Below are 26,777 nucleotides of genomic sequence, written 5' to 3'. Positions count from 1 at the left end.
AAAAAACAAAGCTTTCTGCCAGACTGAGGGTGCTTTTTGGGGGGTGGGAGAAATGAACTGACAGATAAACAGTAACTCACCATGAGTTGACCTGTGGATCATCAGTAGTACCTAAGAATGGTCCTGAACAGTGGATTAGCAGAGCTTTAGTTTATCTCAGTCCTTGATGGGAGAGGGAGGAGTACAGCTGGGCAAGCAAAGAACCCTGGATTGTTGAATTGATACTTTAATTTCTGCTGTTGGCTGTTAATAATTGGGATTATTTATGTTTATAAATGATACAGATCTGTTTCCAAGGTTTGTAGATACTTTTTTCGTTCCTGTTCATAGATGGGAAGCTTCCTTATAACTGATGCAGAGAAAAATTAGTCCTACAAATACTGCTGTATTTTCAGGAAAAAAAGGGGGGGGGGGTGTTTCTATTGAAACTGTACTAAATTTTTGCCTACAATTTAACTTGTTAAATATTGTAGATAAATTGCTAATACTAATAGCCAAATAGATAACACTAATGCTTTGTTTAAAAAAAAACAAAAAACAAAAAACAACATGAGCAGTGGTGTTCTAATGAAGTTATGGCATCTGTCCTAATTAGTTTCTTAAATACATTTACTACTTAATGGTTTTGAAACAACTGTTTCATTTTTAAAATTTTTGAAAACTTGCTAATAACCTTTTGTTCAGAATTTAGTAGATTGTTTAATGCGGGACATCAACTGCATAATGAAAGATGCTTGAAATGCATTTGTTATTTCAGGCAAATCAAATTAAACTATCAAACTACAAGAGAACCTTAGTCCTTTTTGTTTTTGTCTAAACATGTTAGTTCAGTGATGTCTTGGCGAACTGTGAGTGAACTGTATTGACTTTTCTAATAAATTCTTAGAAAACTTCATACAGAATGAGGGCTGTTGGCATTTTGAAAAAGGTTAATAAGTAGAAGCATACATGTTTCCCTCTTGTTTTTGAAACTTGTTTGTAAACATAAATAAATCTGCCCTTTTATTAAATAAATTCACAGCAATGTTTTTAAAAAAAAAAAAAAAAATGAGAAGTCATGAAAGTTCTATGCAGCCATCCGTGTCGTGCCTGACACTGGACACTCGAGGTGGCAAGTTCTTACTGGGAAGGAAGATGACAGATTCCCCAAAGAGCTGAGAAAGCAGGAGCAAGAGAACAGAAGGCAAAAGGGGCGCTGTCAGGATGGGGAGGGAACCCAGGTGCCCATGGTGCAAACCCGAGGACCCGATTGGAAAATGTAGGAAAGAAGAAAAACTTAGCAAAAGCGGCTGAAAAAGAGTAGAAGCAATAGTCCTAGAACCACTTTTAAAAATGGAATCACTGGTTTTAAAAATACCCACAAAAGAAAACACCAGGCTCAGATTCGAATTACCTTGTACAAACTCCTCAAGAAGCGAAGAAATGTTCCACGTCACTTTATCATTTATCATTTAACAGAACCAGACGGATTGTACGAGAAAGGAAGCAGCAGCTGAAGTTCTGATGAAATGGGACTTAGCCCAAGACCATAGAGACAACCCAGCATTGAAAAACCATTCGCATAATTTACCAGACCAAAGGGGAATGGTCAACGGATGCAGAAAAACAGGGTGACAGATCCAGTTCCCACTGGGATGCCGTCTAGGGAGAATGATCAAGTTCAATGTGACAGCAGCTACTCAGCCTGACCACCAACCTTCGAGGGGACACACGGCCTCCGCGCCTGTGCCACCCCCGCCACCTCCTCCTGGCAACACGGCCCCTCTGGTTTTCCTCCACCGCGTGGGCTCCGCTTCGGCTCCGGACTTTTGAACGCCTGACACCTTGACCTCATTCCCACACGACTGCACCCATCTCCTGGCTTTGGGACCCACTCTGCTGGCAACTCTCTCCTGTCTATTTCCAGGCTGGGCCTTGCCTTGAATTTCCTCTGCCTACTGGGATGTTTCACAGGCATTTTAAATACGACTTGCCCAAACCTAACCCCACAGGCCGCCTGTGAGTAAACGGACGTGGAGCCCCCTGAACAAGGCACTCACGGCTCAGATCTGAGCTGGGAGCAAATGCCCTCGCGTCCGCCTCAGTTCACACGGCCCCACTGCCTCTCCCCTCACCACCCAGCCTTTCCTGGGCTGCGCCCCTGCTGCCTCTCCAGCAGCCCTGCCATGACACCCAGAGAAATCCCAGGAAGGTCAGCTATTAGTATAGGGAAGGGGCATGAAGACTACTTTTACCGAGGAAGGAACTGGGAGGTTAGATTCCAAGCCGGCTACGAACCGCCAGACGCACAACTCAGGCCCATCTTAATCCATCACACACATCGCACCAGCGAAGCCCATTGAGCAGAGAGTCCATTGTAATGGCTGTTCCTGTAATTAAGCCAATTACAAACTAGCCACAGCGGTGCCTTTGAAGTATTGAAGAGAAACATGCCCCTGTAATTCTTGTGCTTTGCAGAAGTTCCCCACACCGAGAAATCTTCCATGGAAACAAGAAACACAGACAAACCCCAGCCCAGTGGATGGACGGGGTCTTTCTTCCACTTGCAATTAGGGTCCACGCAGCCAGGCCACGAGGGCCAGGAGCCCATCACACCAAGGTGAAGGCACCCACTTCTGGCTCAGCTCTCCCAGAGGATGAGCAGGAGGGATGGCCCGGCAGCTGGGTGGTGGGGGACGTTTTCCTTAGGTTCCTTAGCTTTTATAAACGTTTCTACTCTTAGACATTTCAACATGCAATGGGGAACACAGGAAACAGAAGAGAGAAGGGGGTCAAGGCAGACGCTGATGGGAGGGGGGCCCGTTGGCAGCGGATGAGAAACGCTTCTGAGCGCAGCCTTCCTGCGGCCACAGAAGAAGCCTCTCCTGCCGGGGGGAATTAGCAGTCACCCCACCGTCCCTGGGGAGGGGCTGCCAACAACACCTGAGGCGCCGGGACGAGAGGGCACTGTGCCCACAGGGCCACGTCAGTAGCGGCAGCACACCATCTGCATAAATATTGTCACACAGCACAACGGGCCAAAGGCCGCAGGGACCCGAGGCCGCAGGGACCAGCTCAGCACCTGTGCTTGGTGCTGTTCTTTTGTCACAGATCAAAGCCAAATGGAAACGTTGAACACAGGAAATCTTCCAGATCCAGAAACTAATTAATTGGGAACAAACGCCCCTTCCTACCCCCAACTGTCCCCTAGTGCCCCCCCCCCACCTCAAGGCCCTGAGTGCCATCAGGACACCCGTGGCTGCCTCTCCCGGTTCCTCCTGCTTAGACGCCTGCTCGTTCCGCCTGGGACAGGCCTTGGCACATCAGTACCCATCCGGTCACCCAGAGCCCAGGCCTCGCTGGACACTGCGGCTAAGGCCGTGCTTGGAGTTTTCTCAGGCGAAAGCAGAGGGAACGGAAGCAGAGCGGGCCCCCCATATAGAGAGCTCAGCCTCGGCCTCTCCACAGGCCGCTGGGAGGAAGGATGTGGAGGCCTCTCCCTGCCCGAGCCTGAGTGGGTCAGACCTGCACCAAGGCTGCAAGGTGCCGACAGTGTCTCCCCGCGACATGGATACCTGGCCACTCCCCACCACAGAGGCCAGCCTGGCATCGCTCCTGTCAGCTCTTTTCCCCACGCTGCTCCCTGGGAATGTCCCCGGGGTGGGCCAGCCTTCGCAGGAGCAGGGTGTGTGGCGCTGGGACCCCCACCGCACCAGGTGGCAGAGGCTCCCAGCCCGAGCCCCAGGCCTGGCCCCAGCCTCCGGCCCCTTGCGTCAGTGCCGCAGCCAGGCAGGGGCTCCTGGGCACATCAACACAGAACTGACTTTGTGAAGATGCTGACACAGGATCTGTGAGAGGAGCTGAGGGAGGGAGACTGAGGAAGAAACGGGCGCAACGCCAGATACCTCCTTGTGGTGCCAGGAAAAGGAGGGGAGGGCCCCCCATCCCAGGGGCCCTGAGCTGGTGAGCATGGGGCTGCCGGTCTGGGCAGGGGGAACAGGAGTACCTCTTGTTGGGGTGTCATGGGGGGCCCCACAAAAAAAAATAGCCAGAGATAACACACAGTCTATAAGCAGAACTTCCAGGGATAAACACTTTCTAAATTCTTCTCTTATAAATATGCATTAAAACATTTGATAGTACCATCAAAGGGCTCTGAAATTAATTTAAAATTAAACCAAGACTGAATTTCCCGCACTCCCAGCAGGCAGTTTACGTAACACATCTGACCATCCAAATGCGCTGGAAGGCAGCTGCCATGGGCTCCAGGCCCTGCAGCCACCTCAGTCCCGGGGCACCTTGAAATTGTCCTTCTCTTTGCGGATGGCCCTCATGGTGGTGACCGGGTCCGTCTCCCCCGCGTGCTGCTGCACGGTCTTCTCCCTGCAGAAGCCAAGCACCAGGCTGCAGGCCCCACGCCTCGCCCACCCGCCCGCCCGCCCGGCCGGCCCACCACCCCTCCTGGGCCACCAGGGAAGGAAAGTCGCCTGCCCCTAGATTCTGACTTGGGTCGGAAGGGACCTCGTGCCCTTGCCAGGGCATTAAGGAAAGTGTTGCCCCGCGCCTTTAAGAAAAGGCATCTGATTCTGCGGCTACATGTAACCAAGATTTCAGGGCAGTCTCCTCCATTGGGGGTCTTCAGAAGGAGTTTCGGTGAGTGGAAAATAGCGCTTGAGTGAAGCCCAGGCGAAGACGCCCGAGGACCGTGTGGGCCCTGCCTGCACCCACCTGCTCACCCCCTCACCTCACTCTCATGAACGGGTTGTAAGTGAACTCCTCTGCAATGGTGGATGGCACTGTGGGCTCCCCACTACTGTACTTCTCCTGCAAAAGAAACATGTCACTTTAATACAGAAACTTCTAAGGATAATGTTTCAAAACAGGGTCTGACTGAGAAGGCAAAGCGAGCAGTGAGGTCAGCGGGAGGACAGGCCCTTGCTGCTCAGGGAGAGGAGATTGGAGGGTGGCACTTGTCACCCACAGCCTGTCCACCTTCCCTTGCCGTCTTGGAGGTGGAGGGGGACACAGAGCTTTTATTTCATTAGTAGGAAGTTTCTGTTTTACATTATAGAAGGAATAACCAGCAAAAATGCAGAAAACAGAAAAGAAGGAAACCCCCACAGCCCCACTCCCAAGACAGCTCATGGGTCGTGCACAGCTCATCGCTGGGAGCAGTGAGAAGACAGATGCCCAGGGTCCTTCCCCTCAGATACAGTCCCCTTAGAGGGAGCTGCGTGCTCATCATGGGTGTACAAGGGCTCCCAAGGGAGAAGCACCCAGGAAGAGCCCTCATGGTCTGACTCCTCATAACACTGACCTGGGGAGACAGAGAAGATGCAAATGGGGCCATGTGGCCCCATTAGCACCTATGGAAACTCTACAGAGAGAAGGTCAGAGTTAACAGCTAGGGGTCTCCACCCTCCTCCAAACCCCTGCCCTTCTGCCGGGCTAACCTGGAAGCTCACGGGGCCAAAGCTTGGACAGTAGCTGTTGGTACCCACGCCCTGGCTTCCTGACCATCGGGGTCCCTCAGACCTGAGGGTCCAGATCCCATGCCCCCCCTACACTGTGAGGAATGGCATCCATAAGTTTAATGCTTAACTGTGGGAGGTGTGTCGAGCAGAGATCTGGCAGGAGGTCAAGATGAAGGTTATGGCTAATCTCTATTCTTTCCCTTCTGGTGAAAACAAGCTTAGACTGTTTTATAATATTCCCTGTGCTTCCTCCAGTACTCTCCTAAGAAATCTTCCACCTCCTATGAAGAAAGAAACCAATGCTTCTAAGGATAATTTTAAAACAGGTCCTTACATGTATAGTTGGGGAAGTGTAAGCTGTCATAACCTTTTGGATTATCTATTAAAGTGAGGGTTAACAGGTAGTGATTTTCCGACAGAAGCAGGACGGATGCAGAAATGTAAACGCTGCAGTGTAGTTCGTAAGAGCAAGAAAGTTGGAAACCCTATACGTCCTCTCTAACGAGATTGGTAAAATGATATATGGGTGACACCCACGCAGTGTATTTGAAAGTAAGATGGATGGATAGACAGTGATAAAATAGGTACAGTAAAATGTTAGTAGTAGAGAGTAGGTGTTGGGTGGATGAATGTTCACTATGAAATTCCTTCAACATTTCTACATGTGTGAAAATTCTCATAATAAAATGTTTTGAAAAGGCTAAAAAACATTTAACATAATTCAATATAACCCATGCATTAAGGAAGAAATCACAGGGATATGTTTTAAATATTTCAAATTGAAGATCATGAAAATACAGTATTTCAGAATTGGTGGGTGCTGCTAAAGCAGTACTTGGAGGTAAGTTTTTAGCTTTAAGTGCTTATATTAGAAAAGAAGAAAGGTCTACAATCAATTACCTCGGGTTCCATATTAAGAATCTATAAAAGAAGAGCAAAGTAAATCTAAAGTAAATAAAAGGAAGGAGTTTAAAAACTGCAGAAATCAGTGCAATGGAAAAGAAAAACATGGAAAATTAAGGCAAAAGTTGTGCTTTTTAAAAAATCAAGAAAATTGATTAGTAATGAAGAAAAAGAACACAAATTGCCAATGTCAGAAATGGACAAGGGGATATCACTAAAGAGCCAACAGATATTGGTGGGGAGGGAATTATATTGATCTAAAAGTAAAAGCTAAAACTATAAAACTTCCAAAAGAAAACAGAGGAGAAAATTTCTGACCTTGGGAAAAGCAAAGATTTCTTAGGAGACAAAGAGGATGAACCATAAAAGAAAATTAACATGCTGGACTTCATCAAAATTAAAAATGCTCTTCAAATACAGCATGGGAAATATAATCAATAATGTTGTAAAGATTATATAGGCTGCCAGATGGGCACTGGACTTATCAGGGGGATCACGTCGTAGATTGTGTAGATGCCTGACCACTGCACTGCACACCTGGAGCTGAAGGAGAATAATATTGAGCATCAACGATAATTTTATATATAGTCACGGGACGTAAAGTACACCATGGGGAATACAGTCAGTGGTACCGTAACAGCTGTATATGATGTCAGAGGGGTAGTAGACTTAAGGGGGTATAAATGTCTAATCATTATGTTGTTTTGTACACCTGAAACTAATATAACAAAATTAAACTTAAAAAACAAATAAATCTAAAAAATATTGCTCTTCAAAAGACATTGTTGAGAAAATAAAAGGCAAGCCACAGAATGGGAAAAACTATTCCCCATACATATATCTGACAAAGGACTTATATCCAGAATATACTTTTTTAAAACATCCTCTTATTATTCAATAAGAAGACAATCCAATGTTTTAAACGGGAAAAAAGATTTGAACAAACATTTCACAAAATGGCCACTAAACATATAAAAAGATGGTCAGCATTAGTGGGCACTGGATAAATGCAAATTAAATTTAAATGTAACACCACTATAGACCCATTAAAATGATTAAAATTAAAAAGAGTGACAGTACCACGTGTTGGTGAGGATTGGAACAGCTGGAACTGTCATACTTTACTGGTAGGAATATAAAATAATATAAACACTTAGGAAAATAGTTTGACAGTTTCTTTACAAGCCAGACAGACACCTAATACAACCCAGCCGTTCTGCTCCTAGGTATTTACTCAAAAGAAATTAAAACATATGTCACACAAAGACTTGTACACAAATGTTCATAGCAGCTTTATTCACAACAGCCAATAGGTGGAAGCGACACAAATGTCTTGACAGATGAATGGATAAACAAAATGTGGTGTATCCGAACAATAAAATACTATTTAGCAATAAAAAGGAATGAACTACTGATACGTGCAGTAAAATGAATGAATCTCAAAATCATTCTGAGTGAAAAAGAAGATACAAGAGTACATACTGTATAGTTCCATATATAGATAATGCTAAACAATGCAAACTAATCTCTCGTGGCATACAATACGTCAGTAGTCCTCTGGAGCCAGGGCAGAGAACAAGAGGCATGAATAAGATCTGGGGTCAATGGAAATGTCCTGTGTCTTTACTGGACTGGTGGTCATTTCACTGGTATATGTGCATCTGTCAAACTTCACTCAGTTCACTTTAAAACTGATGCAGTTTATTACATGTTAACTCTATCTCAACAAAGTTGATATTTAAAAGGGAACAGTATGAAACCTGTCAACTAAATTTGAAAAGCTTGATGAAATGCTTAAATTCCTTGAAAAATGTAACTCACTAACAAAACTGATTCAAGAAGATAAAAAACTCTACTAGCCCTACACAATTTAATTCATAACAAAAAATCTTTCCACAAAAAGATTTCAATGTCCACATAGCTTCATTGGTGAATGCTAACATTAAAGGAAGAAGTAATAATCATAGAAAACTCAGAAACTAGAATGAGGAAACATTTTCCAACTCATTTTATGAGGCCAGCTTTGCCCTTATATTAAGACCAAAGACAATGTAAGAAAATAAAACTAGAGACCAACATCCCTTATGAACACAGACACAAAAACAGACTCTAGCAACATATGAAAAGGGTAATACACCATGACGAAGGTTCATCCAGAAAGCAAAGTTGCTTTTACATTTGAAACCAATTGATGTATTCCACCATATTAACAGAGTAAAAGAGGGGGAAAGAATGATTATATAATAGATGAAGAAAAATCATTTGAAAAATTCAACACCGACTCATGATAAAAACTCTCAGAAAAACTCTCAGGAATACAAGTGAACTTCATCAACCTGATAAAGAGGATTTATGAAAAACCCACAGCTAATACCGTACTTAATGGCGAAAGACTGGATGCTTTCCCCTTAAGACTGGGAACAAGCCACTCTCACCACTTCTATTTAACATTGTACTGAAGATCTTAGCCAGTGCAATAATGTAGGAAAAACACACAAAAGACATGTAATTTGGAAAGGAAGAAATAAAACTGTCTCTATTAGTTGGTATAATGATTGTATGCTAAGGAATCTATGGAAAAGATGCTAGAATGAGTTTAACAAGGTCACAAGAATATGAGGTCAAAATACAAAAATCAATTCTTTTTCTAAAGACTATCAGCAAATAATAGTTTACAATAAAATCCAAAAGCTTGAAGTACTTAGGGATACATTTAACAATCTGTGCCAGATCTTTAACACTGAAAATTACCAAATATTGCTGAGAAAAGCTAAAGACTTCAATAAGTGGAAAGTTACATCATGTTCATGGAAAACTCAACATTGTTAAGATCTCAATTTTCTCCAAATCTTTTGTTACAACAGTCCCAATCAAAAGCCAAGCTGAATTTTTTTGTAGAAATAAGATGATCCTAAAATTTATATGAAATGCAAAAGGCTTAGAAGATCCAGAACCAACTTTTAAAAAGAATGAAGTTAGAGGATTTATACCATCTGATTCTCAGACTTCCCCAAGCCACAGTAATCAAGACAGTATTACTGATGTAAGGATAAATCATACAGATCAACGAACGGAACAGAACAGAGACCAGAAGTAGATTCATGCCTACAGGGTCCAATTTATTCAGCAAAGATACCAAAGTAATCCACTGAGGAAAGGAGTCTGTTCAACAAATACGGGGGGTGCCAAAAAATGTATACAAGTGGCCCTTTGGTCAGCGTTGCTCAAGCAGTAGTTTGTTGTAATCAGAAGTGTCTGGATGCTGATGGTAACCACTCTGAGCCCCTCTTGTCATTGCAGAAGTCAAACGTGACTTGTATTCATCTTTTGTTATCGGTATATATTGAGTATTACAATTTTAATAGTTTTTCCTTTCTTAAAATGTGAATACATCTTTTTGGCACCCTCTGTAGGGCTGAGCACCTGGATGTCAATATGCAAAAAGGTAAACTTCTACCCTTACCTTACACCACACAAACATTAACTTGAAATGGATCACTGACCTAAATATAAATTTATATGAACATAAAAGCTAAGACTATATACAACTTCCAGGAGAAAACAGGAGAAAGCCTTTGTAATACAGGGGTGATGCAGATTTCTGAGATAGGGCAAAAAAAGCATCAAAGAAAAAATTAATATAAACTGAACTTCACCAAAAGTGTAAACTTTTATTCTTTGAAAGACACTGTTAAGAAAACGAAAAGGCAAGCCACAAACTGGGAGAAAATATTTGAGATCAGTGTCTGACAAAGAGTTGTTTCTAGAATATATAAGAAATTCTTACAACTCAGTAAGAAAACAACCCAATTTTTGAAATGGACAAAAGATTTGAACATACACTTCACAAAACACATATAAACATCAATAAGAGCATGAAAAGACGCTCCATTTCATTAGCCATCAGAGAAATGTAAATTTAAAAACCACAATGAAAAAAAAAAGAAGAAAAAAAAAAAACCACAACGAAATACCACCACACACCTATTAGAATGGCTAAAATGGGAAGGACTGACAATACCAAGTGTTGGTGAATACATGGAACAACCAGGCTTGCATTGCTGGTGGGATGCAACATGGTACAACCAACTGGAAAACAGTTTAGCAGTTTCTTAAAAGTTAAACAGACACCATACAACCCAGTAATTCCACTCTTAGTTACGTTCCCACAAGCAGTGAAAACATGTGTCCACACAAACGATCACAGCAATTTTTTTTTATAAAAATGAAAAACCAGAAACAACCCAAGTGTTCATCCACAGATGAGTGGATAAACAAATTTTAGGATATCCATACGGGCTACTACTCAGAAATGAAACATGAATGAATCTCAAAACCACACTGAACAAAAGAGCCAGACACATCAGAGCAATGTTATATGAAAATCTAGAAAACAGTAACCTGCAGTGACAGAAACCAGACCAGTAGTTGGGGGCACTGCAGGGAAGGAGTACGAGAACCCAGATTGAGTGGTGGAAATGTTTTGTGTCGTGACTGTGTTGGGGGTTACACACGTGCATACATTGTCAAAATCCGGTGACCTGTACTCTGCTCATTCAGGAACCTTTGAATTGTATGTAAATTATCCTCAATAAAGTTTAGTTTTTAAAAGCTGATAACCATGAAAAGAATGAGTTCAATGTGTATGAATTGCTATGGAAAGAGCGCTAAGACCAGGTATGAAGAGAAAAGGAAACCACAAAGCGGTACGTGTAGCATATACACAGAATGAGCTTTTCTATTAAGTAGTCATATGTGCACAGAGTAAAAAAGTGGGGCACTATTTATCCACTGATTAAGGTAGTGTCTGAATTTCTACAGGTGCTCTCTTATAAGCCCACCCCCGCCCCACCCCAAATTGATACAGATGATCAACAAAACCAGGTGATTAATTTAAAAAACCCAAACTCTGCCAGGTAGCTTTACTCTCTGGGCTCAGCAGAAGGGGGCCCAGCACCGGACGCTGCCGAAGTGTGTGTGTTTCTTCCTGACACCATTTCTCAGTGACTGAAGGGAGAAGACAGACGCCTGGAGTCCAGGAGAAGCTCCCCGCCTACCCAGGGCATCTGCAGCTGTTTCCTGATCCCCCACAGAAGAACCTCCAGGGCAATAAGCCAACCCCTGGGCCGGGCTGCGGAGCAAGTTTGGGGCCATCGTTGAACTAAAGGCCTTTCAGACAAGCAGCGTCCAGGGCGAATGGCTGCCACAGGGTCCCACCTGCTGCCCAAGCTGCCTGGGCACTTGTGGGAAACGCAGACTCCCAGGCCCAGCCCAGACCCACTGAGTCAGAAAGAATCTGCCAGGCCGCCTGGATTCCTGCGCAAAGTTGGGCAGGTGTAAGCCCTGGCTTGTCCACGGCCCCAGGAGCACTTGCTGCCCAAGCAGGAGATGGCGCCGTCAGTGCCTGCGACCCGGCCTCCGTATTCCCAGGAAGTCCCTTCATAGAGACTGACCCATCGGACGTGCCCCGAGGCACAGCCCACTCACCTTGGCCCAGGCCAGTTTCTCCCGAATGGCAGCGTTGCTGGGCTCCACCTGGCGGGCGAACTTGAGGTTGTTGATGGTATATTCATGGCCACAGTACACTCTCTGAGGAAAAAGCCAAGTCCGTGAGCCCCGAAGAGATTCATTAATTCCCCCCTCAAACCCCTCAGAGATGGGCCTGAAGGGCTCTGGGCTGGGCCAGTGACACCCAGGGACACGTCCCTTAGGACAAGATGCTTAGGTGTATGTGAGACAATAATAAAAAGTACTTTAAGAGAAAGCCCACAGTTCCAGAGAAAATGCCCCCGCTCTCTCACTTCCCCATACACAGGGCAGACATAGTAGGGGGGTCGGGACAGGGGTGAGGGGACAGAGTGGGCGAGCAGGCCGTGTCCTCACACCCCAAGGGGGCGCCACCTACCGTTTCAGGAGGGAGCCGGCCCAGCACCTCGAGCAGGGCCTTGTACATCTCGTCCGCAGTCCCCTCGTAGAATTTCCCGCAGCCAGCCACAAATAGGGTGTCCCCTGAGAGACAAGAGGACAGCCCTGGAGCAGCGGGGCTGCCAGCAGGACACACCCCCTCGAGGGGCTGACCACCCGCCCCCAATGGGCTGCACCCACAGCGGGGGCTCTGTTCACAGGTCCAGCCTCACACCTGACCTCCACCCACACCCCCAACAGGCCCTCAAGCCCGACAGAGCCCCAAAGATGACCCGCAGCCTCCTACCTGACCCAAACCTTTTCGCTCAAGTCTCACTCACTGCACCCCGGGCCCCCAAACAGCCGCTCTAACCCAAACCGGAGGGTCACCCTGACTCCTCCCCTCACTGCCCAGTCCTATCAGCTGTAGCTCTGAGATCCCCACCCGCCCAGCAGCCCCTCCCAGGCCCAGCCTCCCTGCATCTTCCCTTATCTCAGGCAGCCAGCACCATCCTGTAACCCCCCACCATCTCACCAGCCCCACCTGGGCCCTCCAGGTGCCCCTCACGTGGGACCACAGCCCTTTGGGGTTGAAATAAGGGGTTGAGACACAGACGTGCCACAGGCACACTTACCCCTTCCTGCCTCCACCCTTAGGCAGCGTCCCGTCTGCCTGATGCCCACCAGGTCTCTGTGCGTGGCTGTTTCCCTCCCCCGGTATCATCCCTGAGAACGGGCTCCATGCCAAGTAGATGCCCATGGGCATTTGTTCTCCAGGCCCCTGCAGTGGGGAGGCCTGGGACCCCACGACATCAATGACATTCCTTTTCCATCAGCACTGGCCAGGCCTCTTCCCAGGGTGGCCCTGGCCCATGTGGCAGAAATCGAGGCTGCTCCTTGGAACAAGAGCCTCAACACGCAGGTCAGGGGCCCTGCACCTCGAGTCTGGGGACCGGCAAGTGGCCAAGGACACCCAGAGAAGGACAGACCGTGCAGGCACAGGGATCCCCTCCAGCGACAACCAGCACCTCTCCTAGTCCCACACCTGCGGGCTTTTCAGGGGCCTCCTGCCACCGGGGCCAGGGAGCCAGGTCGTCACAGACAGCATCACAGCAGCGGGGACACTAAGAGACCCGGTGGCCCCCATGTCCCACCCTCGCAGCCAGGACCACCGTTCTCCCGCATCCCAGCCTCTCTCTGTCTTCTCACCTTCCACCATCAGCAGCGGAGAGCACGTGGGGGCGTCCTACCTCCACAGCAGCCCCCCTCCAGTCCTAGGCCTTGCAGAGCCGGCCATGGTTCTAGCATCTACTGCGGCCTCCTTTCCCAGCCACCTGAGCTGTTCCTGTGACCTTGACGCTCACTGCCATAAGCTGGGCTCCCAAATCTGAGGTCCCAGGCCCTGACCTTTCAAATGCAGACGTCCCACCAGATGACATCGTAGACCCTGCTCCCAAGGCCAGGCCTGTCCCCCAGACCACCTTCCCCTCCTCCCCTGGGCCATCAGTGCCTAGTCCTGCCCACCACTTCCCACAGCCAAAGCCACACTCTTCTCTGGACTGTCACCTCCTTCCATTACATCCTTAGGGGACGGGAGCATGGCCCTGGATCACTCAGACTGAGGCTCGAGGCCCGGGGGCCCCAATCTCCCTCCTCTGGACACTGCGGCTTCCTCAGCTACCCACACAGGCCCACTGCTTCCTGCCCCATTAGTCCTCACTGTGGATGCCCCAGGCTCCCTCACTGTGGACACTGTATGATTGTCACATATTTATGATAAAAGTCACCAATAAAACAATGCACTCCCCTGCCAGCCACTGTCACACAGACAACAGTAACACCTTGTGTAGAACATGCTTCAGGTCTGTGTTTGCAACAGTCAGCCCTCCACACCTTCCAAAGTGGGGCTTTGTGGAGCCCATCTGGCTTGCGGATCATCCCAGGGAACCGCCCACTCCCCCAGGTCCTGACAGGGAGGCACTGCCCTCCCACCTGACAGATGGGCAGACCAATGTCTGGGCGTGTATATGGCACAGTAAACAGAGGAGTGCGAGGTACTGAGGCTTTCCCAGGCCAGGTACCGCTTTCACACTCCTCTCACCTCAGGCCCACGCCGCTGGGGACCGGGGCGGCGGGGGGCAGACTCTGCTCTCACTGCACACGCAGGCAAAACCACTTCAGCGCAATGCACACGTGGCGTGTGGACCAGTTTGCCTATTCTACACCACAGTCGGACACGGCCCGTTGTGAATGCCAGGGGCTCCCACAACGTGCCCGGCGTCCCATCACCCGGCCCGGGGCCCACACCTCCACTACTGTGGTGAAGACACTGAAAACTGCTGGATATTTTTAAGTCAGCTTAGCTCGGGGGGTCATTTGGGATTTCTAGACAAGCTGCAGAGATTGGCCAGAGGCCCCTCCCACTGAGCTGGCATCTCCCTTCGTGTTAACGTCTTACGTCACCACGTACATTTATCGAAACCACGAGCCTGCGCCCCACATTGTTGTTAACTAAACCCCACCCCAGACTCAGTGCACCGCTCCCATTAGCACCCTTTTTCCACGTCACGATCCACTCTAGGAGCCCACATTGCACTCAGCCGTCATATTTTTAAACCGACTTCCACGGCAGTTACCGTATCATGATCGTACCTAAAATTTCTGGAACACTCAGAGCTTCACAACTGTTTACGTTCACTAAACAAGTTAGGGGGCAGTGGGGCCCATGCAGAGCCCCAGCTTGCTCTGTGCTGGGGCTGTATCACTCGGTCGTTCCCACTTGTTTGGGCCACTGCCTCAGGCCACCCTGACCCACCGGTTCCACTTCACCGCCCTGTGGTTCCCCAACCAGCATCAGCAGCATCCTTTCCTTTTCTCTCAGAAGAGGACAAACACCTCCGATTGCTGCAAAAGCCAACTTGCTCTGACTGAGTGCTGTTCACACAGCCCCGGGCGAGGTGGTGCTTCCCAACCTCATTCACGTCACAGTTGCAGCCCCGACCTGAATTCACCCACCACCGTCGGAGCTCATCAGGCTGCCGTGCAGAGTGGCTTTGTGTAGGACACCTGACTGTGGGCTGGCTTCTGACTTAGCCGCATCCAGCTCAGCGTACAGCCCAGGAGGGTTTGGGCAGCGTGAGTGCACGGCGTGGCATCAGATAGGCCCACACGAGACGGGTCTGAGGCTCACTGCCCTGCCCACCCGTCAACTGCCGGAGGTGGAGGGGACTGGGGCTGCATCCCCACCAGGCAGAGTCTCCCAAGGAAAGGCTTGTCCCCAGGGCACCTGACAGGCTGACTGGGGTCAGAGAGGAGCGTACGGACAGCCCCGCCAGGAGGGTCGCTCCCACCGCGTCCACCCGCCCTGCCTGCACCTCGATGTGTTGGAAGCTGAGCCCCAGGCTCTGCCCCGAGGGCTGTGGTTCTCCTCGCACAGCCCTGTGTGGCCTCAGCAAGAAATGCTCCGCTTCTCCACCCAGAGGTTTCCAAAGACACCCCCACGCCACCAGGATCTTTGCAAAGAACGCCCAACCCCCAGCACATACACCTGAACCCTCACCTGTGAACACAGCAGGGGGCTCAGAACTGCCGGGCTTGGTCACAAAGTAGCAGATGTGTCCAGAAGTGTGGCACGGAGTAGACAGGCACTTGACATTGAGAGACCCCACCTGTAACAAAGCACGCAACGGCATGTGCTCCGAGGGCTCACAAGTCTCGCCTCAGACCCCATGCCTGCGCCGCAGCAGCACGTGGATCTTGCTGGCACACGTGGCACGTAGCCCATGCCTGTGCCCCCAGGAACAGCGACCACCCGGAACCTGGTATTTGCTGGTGTGCAAAACTAAAGGGGCTTATTTTGTATTTTTCCCTCAAAATCAGACCAAATCTGAACCAGGAATCTTGCTAGAAAAGGTGGTTTTCCTTCTTAGGTGCTTAGCCTTTTTTTCTGTTTTCCTTCTGTCTCCCTTCCTCCCCCCACTTCTTCACTTCAAAAATGTGCAAACCTACAAAAAATTGGAAATAAAGATGAACCTTTACCTGAGTCACCAAATGCTGACCGTTTCCACATCCGCGGCATGTGCTTGTCCCACACATGCACTTTAAGCCGCACACATCCTAACAGATTGCCCCTAAATACCCCAGTTACACCCCCAAGAAGAGGCATCGTCCTGCATGGCCTCAGTCTCATCATCACATCCAGGAACTTCAGCATCGACATGAGAAGGTGATTCCATAGGGAGTCCGGCTGTCTCTACGCTGTCCCCTCAGTGCTTCCCCCCTTATCTAGTCACCATTTGCACAATGATTTGCTTGAGATGCTCTCAACAGAGGGGACTGTCCAGGCCCAGGGAGCCCCAAGAGGCCCCTATCCATTTGCAGGTCAGGCTGTCTCCAGAGCCCAAGCCCTGACGTGTCCCTCTGGGCCCCTGGGGTAACGGAGGGGACGGCCAGGAGGGGGAGGCAGCGTTCCCACGGTGCCCCCGCCCCACACTGTGCTCTGGGGCCTGGAGTCCCTTCCCTGGGCTCCCTCCTTACCTGTAGTGTGGACAGGTGTGTGACCTTGTGAGTCAGGGCCCCAATCCGGTCATCGCCCCCGTATACTTTCAGCCCAGGCTCCAGCTTAACCAGCTTCTCATTCCCGCCAGCGTGGTCCCTGGAGGTCGAAAAGGAGACCTGGGGCTACCGCTCATGTGAAGGGGGTCTGCTTGCTTGTAACCCCTGACCAAATGGAATTTTTATTTGCCCAGTGATGTTTCTTAGAAGTAGAAACACATCTCCCAACACAGGAAACTGGCTTCTTGTCTGTCATTTAGCTTCACTGAAAAGAATGGCCTCGGGCACCCTGTTCCCAGGCCAGGCATTCCGATGCCCCTGCCCTGTGGCTGCAGACGCTGCGAGAGCTGACGAACCAAATCACAGACACCTGGAGACTCCCTAGCCAAAGGTGCCCACGCTATGGGCACGTCAGAGTCACCTGAGTCAGATCTGACTCCCACCCCCACAGCCCCACGCAGTTAACCTGGGGGTGGCCTGTGGGCAGGTCTAAAAGCCCCTATGATTCTGACCCACCACCCTGAGCAGATGGTGAAGCTGTCTTCTAAATGGCAATGCCCAGCCAGCGGAGGGCGATTTGTCAGCCCAGGGGCAGGCCAGCCTGGTATCACCTCCCAGGTGACTAACGTGTGGCCAGAGCTGAGGCACCTCTGACCCTTCATCCAGGGGCCCCCAGGGCTTCCCTGGGGACAGCCTGAGCTGCACTTTAGGAAAGGGGTCAGGAGGAGCTCCATTCCCAGGCCGTGTGGGGCTAGTTACACCAGGGCGAGCCCAGCTAGGCCCTGAACACGGGGGGGGGGGGGGGGGGGGGGCAGGGAGTGTGAGACACCTGGAGATCCGCTGTCCCAGGACAAGGGGAAGGCTTTCGGGTCTCCAGAGAACACCTGCATGCCTGCTCCTCACTACACATTCACCTGCGGGCTCTTCTGCTGGGCCCAGCAACAGCAGGGCGGAGATCACAGGAGGCGGGCCCTCTGCCTGTCTCAGGCCAGGGCCAGCCCGACAGCATGCTGACAGCCGATAAGGGGGAGGGAGGCACGGGCCACTCCGGAGCCCAGTTTAGGGCCTGGCTGAGGGTTTATGTTCTATCACAAACACAAGGTGCTGAGAAAACCCTCCAGAAAAGTGCAGTCTGACATGGGGGTTACTTAGCGTGGGAAAGAGAAGCAAAGCCCTGTGGCAGCCCAGGAGTCAGGTGGAGGCTCAGTGTGGGCGGATTTCAGCAGAGAAAGCGGCTGCGCTAAGTCGCCTTGGCCAAGGTCAGGGCTGCTACAGGGCCCTTCCCTACAGGAATCCATACCTGATACCCCAGCGGCTAAATGACCCCAAGACTCAGCGACTGTTACATCGACCCAGACTTGCCACCATTTAACATCTGGCCAAAACATCCATGCAACACTCCAGGGGAAAAGCCTCACTTTTTACCAGGAGGAGGAGGCCCGGGAAGAAGAGCTCCTCGGGCTGAATTACAGCCGTGCCACAGACATAGGTTCATGCCAAGGCGCTAGCTGCCCTAGAGCAGTGATTTGGGAAAGAAAATTCAGAGCCAAATAAACTTTTTTTTTTCGGCTTTGACACTGAAAAATTTCAAAACTCCAAAAGAAGGGCTTTGGACCAACAACTCTAGTGCCTAAACCCAAACACAGGTGCTTTTTCATCCTTTAGTCTTCAAATGTCAAAAACACACACACAACCTCTCCAAATATGACTGCTGATTTTTTTGAAAAAAACTGATGTCTAGTCTACTTTCTTCCCTGACATCAAGGCCAACACCCGATCACACAAGCCCAAGCGTTTTCGAAGATGCTGCTGGGGGTCCTCCCACGGCAGAAGGATCCACAGCACGAGCATCTTCCCACAGAGGCCCCAAGTTACCAGACCCCGTCACAGGGCCAAGGGCCCAGGGCCTGGAGGACTAAGGGAATCGGGCAGCAGCAAAGAGGCGGAAGCCCGAAGCTGTCTCAGAATCCCACTGGAGGCCAACCCTCAGCTGCATAGTGGACACAGCTGTGGGGGCAGACGTGACCCAGGCTGCCAGGTGCTGGAGGCCCAGAGAGCCTGTGAGAACCCCGCCCCCCCACCACCATCCTCGGGTGTGCCTGGCATGGAGCTATCCGGCCCAACCAGCTGGGCTCTGCCTCCACGGCAAAGCGCTTACCAGTGGTGGTGGGTGGTGAGCAGTGTGGTCAGCTTGACGCCGTGCTTCTTCACCGTTTCTATAACCTGCAACCACATGGGAGGCAGGACAAAGACCACTGTCACACTCCCACTGCCTGCGCGGCAGCCTGCAGGATGGGGGTGCCCAGAGGAACCCAGGGGTGTGCCACGAGGGGTCAGGACCAATCCTGACCCTGACGACTCAGCGAAGCCTCAGTAGAGCAGTGGGTGAAGGTGGTCTTTTTCTCTCTTGATCCATTTGGCAGCTCAGTACGCCCCCTCCGTTCCCCTCTCTTCACCCCCCGCCCCCAACCTCACCAAGCTCCTCTGGCCGAGGGCACAAAACCTCAAGGAAGAGAAGATAGCACCAAGGACAGCTCCTGCTTCTCCGCCTGGGAACTTCACAGACAGAACCCTTTTCTGTCCACGCCAAAGCCTCTGGTCACCCCCACCCCTTTCACTGGTCCTTTGCCCTGAGAACAGTGGCTGGACACTAGTTTGTTGGTAACAAACTAAATGGATGAATTTCCACTTAGCTTTAGCCAAGTTACAAGAGCGGCACTGCAGGGATCAAACCCATCAGAGGATGAAGCACTGGTCACGCCTCCCACCTTCTGGGGCTGCACCGGGTCCACGATGGCGGCCTCCTTGGTGTCCTCATCGATGACCAGGTACATGTAGTTGTCAGTCAGAGCCGGCAGTAACTCAACCTTCATGGTGCCCTGTTCCACGGTCAAGCTCTTCCTCAAATCTGTGTGATGGAGAAGGCTTCCCAGCAGGGCTAGACCTGAAGACAGAGTGAAGCTTTGGTCAGTGTCCACGTGAGGCCACGTGACCCAGCAGTCGGGGTATCCCAGGGATGAGACATCCCGGGACGAGATGCAGTGAGCATCCAGTGTGAGGCTTGCTTTACAGACTTTTCTAAGCTCCTTGATTAGAGAAGAGAATATACTTATTTAACCATATCGTTAAGGAGAATCTAGAAAATGATTTGTGTTCATCTCCATGGAAATCAGCTCTTTCAGATTTATGATCCTTCTTTTCTTTTCCAAGAGTTCCAAAAGGACAGAAGTACTGGCCTAAGGCTGTGATTCACACTGTCCGCATAATGACTATCATCAGTTCTGGGTTGTTCACACCCGACTCAGAAGACGACGGTGAGAGGAACCTGGAGTGACAGTGCCAAGTCGGGCTGTTTCTTACCCACAGCACACTGCTGCCTCTCCAGCTAACACAGCCTGAGTCACCCGCAATTACTCACAGCCCTTCTCGGGCCTCCAGCCAGAGAAGAAAACAATCTTCACTTTCAAATGGCAGGAACTAGAAACTTGAATAAGGCACAAAAACCACCAGGGCCTGAGAAATGGAAAGTTGGCCACAATTGTTCTAGATTCAGGTGTGCAGGGTACAGAATCACCATCCTACGGAGCCAAAGGACTTGCCAGGGTGGCCAGGAGTGGCCGAGGGGCAAAAGCTTCCTCCACCCCGCAGACAAGTGTCAGAATATTTTCAACAATGAAACTCCTATTACTCAATCTAAAAATTCACGGAGGCCCCAATAGTATTTTAAGTCTTAGTGTGAAAGGGACTAAAACAGCACAACAAAAGGTGACAGAAGACAGCCATGAAATTCTGGGGTAGGTGCTGGGATGGGGGCCTCTCCCAAAAGGGATCCAGAAAGCAGGCAGCACCCACTGATTGATGACAGGCCACATCTCTGGGGACCGTCTACTGCAGAATTCAATTCAACCTTATCTGCCATGGCCAGGGAAACTGCCTGAACTGTAGTGCTAATGAGCACACAAAGATATCCAATCCCCCCTTTCCTTTGACAACCAGCTGGGCGTTTTACAGGCCCTTCTCATGCACAGCAAAACAAACATTTTTGTATAATCGAGTTGGTGATGTTTCACCTGCCCTGAGCCCCAGTGCTATCTGAGCCTGAGCAGGCCTAACTATACAGAGTGTGCATGCGTATTGGGGGTGGGACTAGAGGTGGGAGGAGAAAAGAAGGATTAAAAGAGAACTCCACGATTCTGGGAGCATCCTCCTCCAAAGGGGGCCCCGTTTATGTATTTCCCATAGAACATTACCAGGACTGCCCAGGTGAAGGGAGCGTTATTTACAGTTGGTGCTACAAGAGCCAGGGGAACCTGGGGAAGATGCCGTTTTCTCTAAGGAAAGAATCCATCTGGTGTGATCACCACCAGAAACCTTTTTCCTTTTCCAAAAATTCCTATCACCTAGCCCGCCACTGCCTGAGAAATGCTCCCAGCTCACTGGTTTGCAACTGTGATTTTTCGGGTAACGAGAGGGCACGCACCTGCAGCCCACAGCCTAGACCAAGTCCTGAGACATGTTTTATTTGACTTCTTTTGAATGATGCCCATACTTCTGCAACGTATCAAAGGGCTGGGCCTCCCTTTGAAGGAGGCAGCCACAATCCTGGCAATTCCCTCCAGTCCCACTTACACCATCTGCCCAACTCCTGACACAAAAACTCTTAGCCCTGACGCTTTGGTAAGTGTCCCTAACTAGCATGGGGGAAAAGAACAAAAGCAAAAAAACAAAACCAGTCTCTTTCTTCAGTAAGGGCGACACATCAACCACGCCACCCAGCATTTTGACTGCTGTCAGTAGGATTTGAAAATGGCCAAGGATGGCCTGACTGCCTGCTCATCTACCTACCTTGTGACCTGAGATCATTTCGCTAACAGCTAACGGGCTCCCAGAGACTCAGGTTAACCTACTGCCCCCCTTGCTACATCCGCCAGATATCAGGACATAAAGGAGATTTCAAAATAAAGGTCCAAATATGTCAACAAAGCAAGTGTTTCAGTGAGAATCAAATCTGACAGCTGGAAGAGCAGGCCGTTGGAGGCCAGTGTGTCCAATGCCTCTCATTTTAGAGGTGCGGATGGAAACCGAGCCAGGGAGGGCCAGGGGTCCCACAGCTCACGGGACCCGGTCTTACCAGGACCCAGTCTTACCGGAACCCAAGTATTGCTCCAGGGCTCTGACCTTTGTCATCACTTTAGAATCACGTGCCTTAGGTTCTTTTGTCAGCAAAAAGCTCACATCAAAAGATGTGATTGACCTTGTGGAGAATATACCCAGCATTTCATGGGGCAGTCACATCACCCCCAGGGCATTAGAAATACGGGGTTTGTGTGGGCTGGAGAAATGAAAAGATGTGGGAACCCCCTGACTACGCAGTGTCAAGACGGACGAGGGCTGCTGGGCTGACGGCAGGTAGGCAGGTCCGAGCGCCCGGAACACAAGGCCTTACCGACCACAAATCCTTCAGCAACCCCAGCTGACCAGTTACCCCACTGTCTTCAGCCCTGTCAAAGTCTGACCCAACTGCCGTGCAGCCTTCTCGACCCCTACCGGCCTGCCCGCCGCCGTCCGCGAAAGGTAAAATCCTGTGTCGATTAAAAAAAACAGCGTCAGCCGCGGCGGCCGGCGACTCCCTGCCGCCCCACCGGCGCGGGCCCGCCCACCCGCGGGCTTCGTCTGCGCCCAACGCCCAACGCCCGGCTGCGGGCTGCGGGCGGAACGTCTCGGCGAGCGCAGCTGGCCTAACCGCCTTTACACGGCTATGACGCGGGCCAGGACCCTCGGACCTGGAGGCTCCCGGCTCGTCCCCGACCTCTTGCCCCTGCCGCTGTCAGCCCTGCCCCAGCCCTGGCCGGCCCCGGCCGACCTACCCAGGCCGTGGCGAGCGCAGGCGGCTCCCAGCGCGGCTAGACTCCGGCGGCCGAGCAGCCGGTAGCCCAGCACCATGACAGAGGCGGCGGCGCGAGGGGAGCTGTACAAGTGCCGCGGCCAATCAGTGTCCGCTTCGCTCCTCCCCCCCCACCTCCTGACCAATCAGTGCTCGCATCCAAACCATGCCCTCCGCTCGCCCCGCTTTCCAGCCAATCAGTGCCAGAGTCGCGTCCCCGCCCCACCGCCCGACCAATCAGAGCCCGCGTCCAAGCCGGTGCCCGCCCCCCGCCGTCTGGGAACTGGAAAGCTACGGCAGCAAGAAAGAAACGTTAGAGCCTTCGCCTCTCTGCCGGGTCTAGGCCGGCGTCTCAAGGCCCGGCAGCCCGGAGGCGGCCACCGGACCGCGGCGCCCAGGAGGCTGAGAACCGCGACCCAGGGGCACCCGGCGGAGCGCAAAGCGGAACGGGCCAACGCGGGCGGGGCAGCGCTCCGAGGTAGTTCGTCCTCTCCGGAGAGCCGTAGACGTCAGGTAACCGGCCCCGGCAGAGTCCACGTGACTGTAGGGTCGCCCGGCAGGAACCATGGCGGCGTCCAGGCCGTTGTCTCGCTTCTGGGAGTGGGGGAAGAACATCGTGTGCGTGGGCAGGAACTACGCGGACCACGCCAGGGAGATGAAGAGCGCGGTGCCCAGCGAGCCGGTGCTCTTCCTGAAGCCGTCCACCGCCTACGCCCCCGAGGGCTCGCCCATCCTCATGCCTGCCTACAGCCACAACCTGCACCACGAGCTCGAGCTGGGCGTGGTGATAGGCAAGCGCGGTCGCGCAGTCCCGGAGGCCTCAGCCATGGACTACGTGGCCGGTTATGCCTTGTGCCTGGACATGACCGCTAGGGACGTGCAGGAAGAGTGCAAGAAGAAGGGGCTGCCCTGGACTCTGGCTAAGAGCTTCACAACCTCCTGCCCCGTTAGCGCGTTCGTGCCCAAAGAGAAGATCCCTGACCCTCACAACCTGAAGCTCTGGCTCAAGGTCAACGGCGAGCTCAGGCAGGAGGGTGAGACATCCTCCATGATCTTTACCATCCCATACATCATCAGCTACGTTTCTAAGATAATGACCTTGGAAGAAGGAGATATTATCTTGACTGGGACGCCCAAGGGAGTTGGACCCGTTAAAGAAAACGACGAGATCCTGGCTGGCATAGATGGGGTCCTCAGTATGAAATTTAAGGTGGAAAGGCCAGAATACTGATTCTACAAAGCACCCAAACTTCTTAAGTTTCATGAGCGAAGGGAGCTGGACAGAAGCAAGCAAAGGTATTAAAAGCGACAGTGCTTTAATAAGCAGCCATTTTTTAAAGATGATTTGGTTGTATTGCTATGCCTCCAAGGAAAACACGATCTAGACGAGCCAGATCAGAAATGGAAAGGAGACTGTTTCTTCTAGGAAACTACTAGAACAGAGTATTTGTGATGCTTCCAGCGAGGAGAATTTAGCAAACCAGATGCTCAGAACACTCACTTCCCTTTCCTAAAACTGGACAGGATAAGACTTTTCAGTGGGTCATTCTGGAATCAGTAGTTCAAGAATTAAAACCTGCGAAAGAAGTGGAAAAGCATGTTTCACATCAGTGTTTCACACTGATCATGATAATCATCTTGGAGGTATTTGTAAAAATGAAAATTTCCAAATTACTGGCCCATACGAGGCCCACTGTGCTAATCAGCAGAATTAATCTCCACGTGATTCTTATTACTGAAATGTGGAAAAACACTACTCCACATAATCAGTTCATTTAAAATTTTATTTAATAAGTTAACAATGAATGATAACCTCACTCATTTGTACCCTAGCTCATAGATTCTAAGTTTAAGAGAGAATTTTGAAACTACTATTTTCCAAATAAATATGCTGGATTTTGTGTGGCCTAAAAGTGCATTTTCCCCCCTAATAGCAGCTAGGAAGGGCACTTCCTCATTGAGGGGCTTCAGACCTTGGTCATTGACCTTCAGCCTGGTCAGCACTGTGCTTTATTAGCAGCGTCAGTTGATCAGCGTCTGTACCTCCCTACCAGAGATAAGAAGGATTCCGGCAAGTTGAGTGGCCCGGGGGTGCTACTTTGGCTCTCTCCTGCTCCCTTCTCTAAAAAAAGGCTAGGTGAGAGGCTGCGCTGTGGACTCCTTTCAGCTTAGGCAGGGCTCCTACTGTACGTGTAAACGGACGACATCTGCTGGCCCTTGAAGAAAGCTGGGGACCTATAACAATAATAGCTAACATTTATTGAGCCCTTAGTGCTGCTAGGCCCTGTGCCAACAGCTTTCCATGTATTATTTAACCTTCAACAAAGCTGGGAGGTTGGTATTGCTATCGTCTCTGTTACACAGCTTATGAGGTAAATTTAGAGGCTGGCCAGCCTAGCACTACTGTCACTCAGCTGAGTGACAGCCAAGATGGAACCCAGATATCCCGAGACTAGAACCTGAAATCTTGACCACAATGCAGGCTGCCTCCTTTAAGTATAATAGATCTATAAAAAGATTCAGTCCCATAATTGTATTTGTTTATGGAATGTCATGCTAGCTTAACTTCTTTTTTAACCAAGTTTTTTTAATTGCTTAAGCAATACATGTTTATTACAAAAGCGTTAGAAAATATGGGTAAGCAAAACAAACCAAAACACTCAAAATTTCATCCACCCAACCAAAGTTAAGCATTTGATGTACATTCTTCCAAATCTGGATGTAATTATACCTTTTAAAATATTTGCTTGTAACACACAATTTTCTAACCTAGTTTGTTCACTGTATGTTGTGACTATCTTTTCACTGTTAGTCTGCACATTTCTCAGTACTATTTTCAGTGACTGCATCAGATTGAAGGCAGTCCATTTTTGGCCATTGAGATTGTTTCTAATTATTTGCTAGTAGAATCAGCACATTTGTGGTTATTTCCTTTGGCTGGGTTCCCAGAAGTAGAAGAGTTGAATCAAGGTTCGAGTGTATTAGTCTAGTTAGCAGATACAAGGTTCAACTGAGACAAGGCTACCGAGCTAACAGACTTGAAAACAAGCTAAAGATATAAGGCAGGAGTTTCCTTGGGTGGGACACGGTGCCCCTGGGGTCAGTATTCACCACAGTGGTGGCACAAACATTGTCACAAACAGCTGACAACAGCACTGCAGGTGTAGCATTCAAAGTCCTTGGCTGCAAGTATCAAAAATTCAGAGACTCACCAATTCCCACAAATCCTGATGTTCCTAAAATCATTATAATCCTAGAACCCAAAGGTACATTTTCCCCAAACTTTTTATTTTGAATAAATTTAAACCTACTGAAAAGTTGAAAGACTAATATAAACTCCACATACCCTTCACTAGATTCAATAATTTTTGTTTGTTTTTTAAATTCAATGGTTGTTAACATTTGCTGTTTGTTCTCTCTCCCCACATTTATATTCTTTCTCTTACTTCTGTTTTCATTTATATTCTTTCTTTTACTTCTTTGAGTTGTGTGCATTCTGGGTAATCTACAACCAAATTTAGATATTGACCAATCTGTAATCTCCATTTCATAAATGCGGGAGTTAAGCTTTGTGTAGTACCTCTGATTCAGCGTGGCCTGACACCTGGCCCTGTAGATTCCTGTCATCAGTAAAATAAGCAATTGGGTGTCCATCCAGTAACGGGCCTGGGGTCTCCTTAGTAAAATGCCAGTGGATTGAGAGGTCACTGAGGGAGCAGTGAGGAGGTCACTCCGAGCCCTCTGTTCCTGCTAGGGTTTCACGGGCTGTAGGTACAGAACACTGGGAATTGCATAAGCGCCTACTCCGGGAATGCCTGTATTAAGCACCTGTGTTTTGCAGTTGAAGGTGGTGGTGAAAAAGCCAGAGCAGCTGAGGCTCATGGACTGTAGCAACCCAGTTGGTTCTGGCACCTTTGGCCCAGACAGTGGCACTCTGGGACCTGCTGCTAGAGGTCAGGGCCCCAGGAGGCCTGGCACAGCAGCTCCCGACACACCACCTGAGCCAGGCATCCTTCCCCATCTCCGGTGCTCTGGGACACCCACTCCTGCTTAACTAACAGAGGATGTGAATGTGGCTT

General features: G+C 49.9%; 2 protein-coding genes across 5 annotated transcripts; one reads left to right on the top strand and one right to left on the bottom strand.

The window, feature by feature from the left end:
• Positions 1-22,838, bottom strand: HAGH (hydroxyacylglutathione hydrolase). 4 transcript variants are annotated; one of them, XM_074322946.2, is made up of 10 exons: positions 22,682-22,796; positions 22,331-22,396; positions 19,583-19,758; positions 18,973-19,037; positions 16,797-16,914; positions 15,820-15,928; positions 12,262-12,365; positions 11,844-11,945; positions 4,724-4,803; positions 1-4,362 (listed from the first exon to the last, which is right to left on the bottom strand). In XM_074322946.2, the coding sequence occupies exons 1-10, from the start codon at positions 22,755-22,757 to the stop codon at positions 4,263-4,265; spliced, it is 996 nt and encodes a 331-aa protein (XP_074179047.2). In that variant the 5' UTR covers positions 22,758-22,796; the 3' UTR covers positions 1-4,262. The 4 variants fall into 4 exon arrangements, with proteins under 4 accessions (XP_074179047.2, XP_019568649.1, XP_019568646.3 ...); XM_019713090.3 differs by having other exon boundaries at positions 22,362-22,396; positions 22,682-22,795; XM_019713087.3 differs by lacking the exon at positions 22,331-22,396 and having other exon boundaries at positions 22,682-22,838.
• Positions 22,839-22,990: 152 nt separating this feature from the next.
• Positions 22,991-24,599, top strand: FAHD1 (FAH domain containing oxaloacetate decarboxylase 1). The gene has a single exon (XM_019713093.3). The coding sequence runs from the start codon at positions 23,264-23,266 to the stop codon at positions 23,927-23,929; it is 666 nt and encodes a 221-aa protein (XP_019568652.2). The 5' UTR covers positions 22,991-23,263; the 3' UTR covers positions 23,930-24,599.
• Positions 24,600-26,777: the final 2,178 nt, after the last annotated feature.

The sequence above is a fragment of the Rhinolophus sinicus genome, chromosome 10 (genome assembly GCF_057876585.1).
Source record: "Rhinolophus sinicus isolate RSI-liver-muscle chromosome 10, RSI-T2T, whole genome shotgun sequence".
Classification (NCBI taxonomy): domain Eukaryota; kingdom Metazoa; phylum Chordata; class Mammalia; order Chiroptera; family Rhinolophidae; genus Rhinolophus; species Rhinolophus sinicus.
The sequence above is the reverse complement of the archived record's forward strand: the minus strand, read 5'-3'. Positions and strand labels throughout refer to the sequence as shown.

Coding starts and splice junctions, on each gene's coding strand:
- HAGH (XM_074322946.2), bottom strand. CDS start 22,757: ATGGTGCTGGGCTACCGGCTGCTCGGCCGCCGGAGTCTAGCCGCGCTG. Junction 19,038..19,582: donor ACCCGGTGCAGCCCCAGAAG/GTGGGAGGCGTG, acceptor ATGTGGTTGCAG/GTTATAGAAACGGTGAAGAA. Junction 15,929..16,796: donor CACACCTGTCCACACTACAG/GTAAGGAGGGAG, acceptor GCTTTGTTACAG/GTGGGGTCTCTCAATGTCAA.
- FAHD1 (XM_019713093.3), top strand. CDS start 23,264: ATGGCGGCGTCCAGGCCGTTGTCTCGCTTCTGGGAGTGGGGGAAGAAC.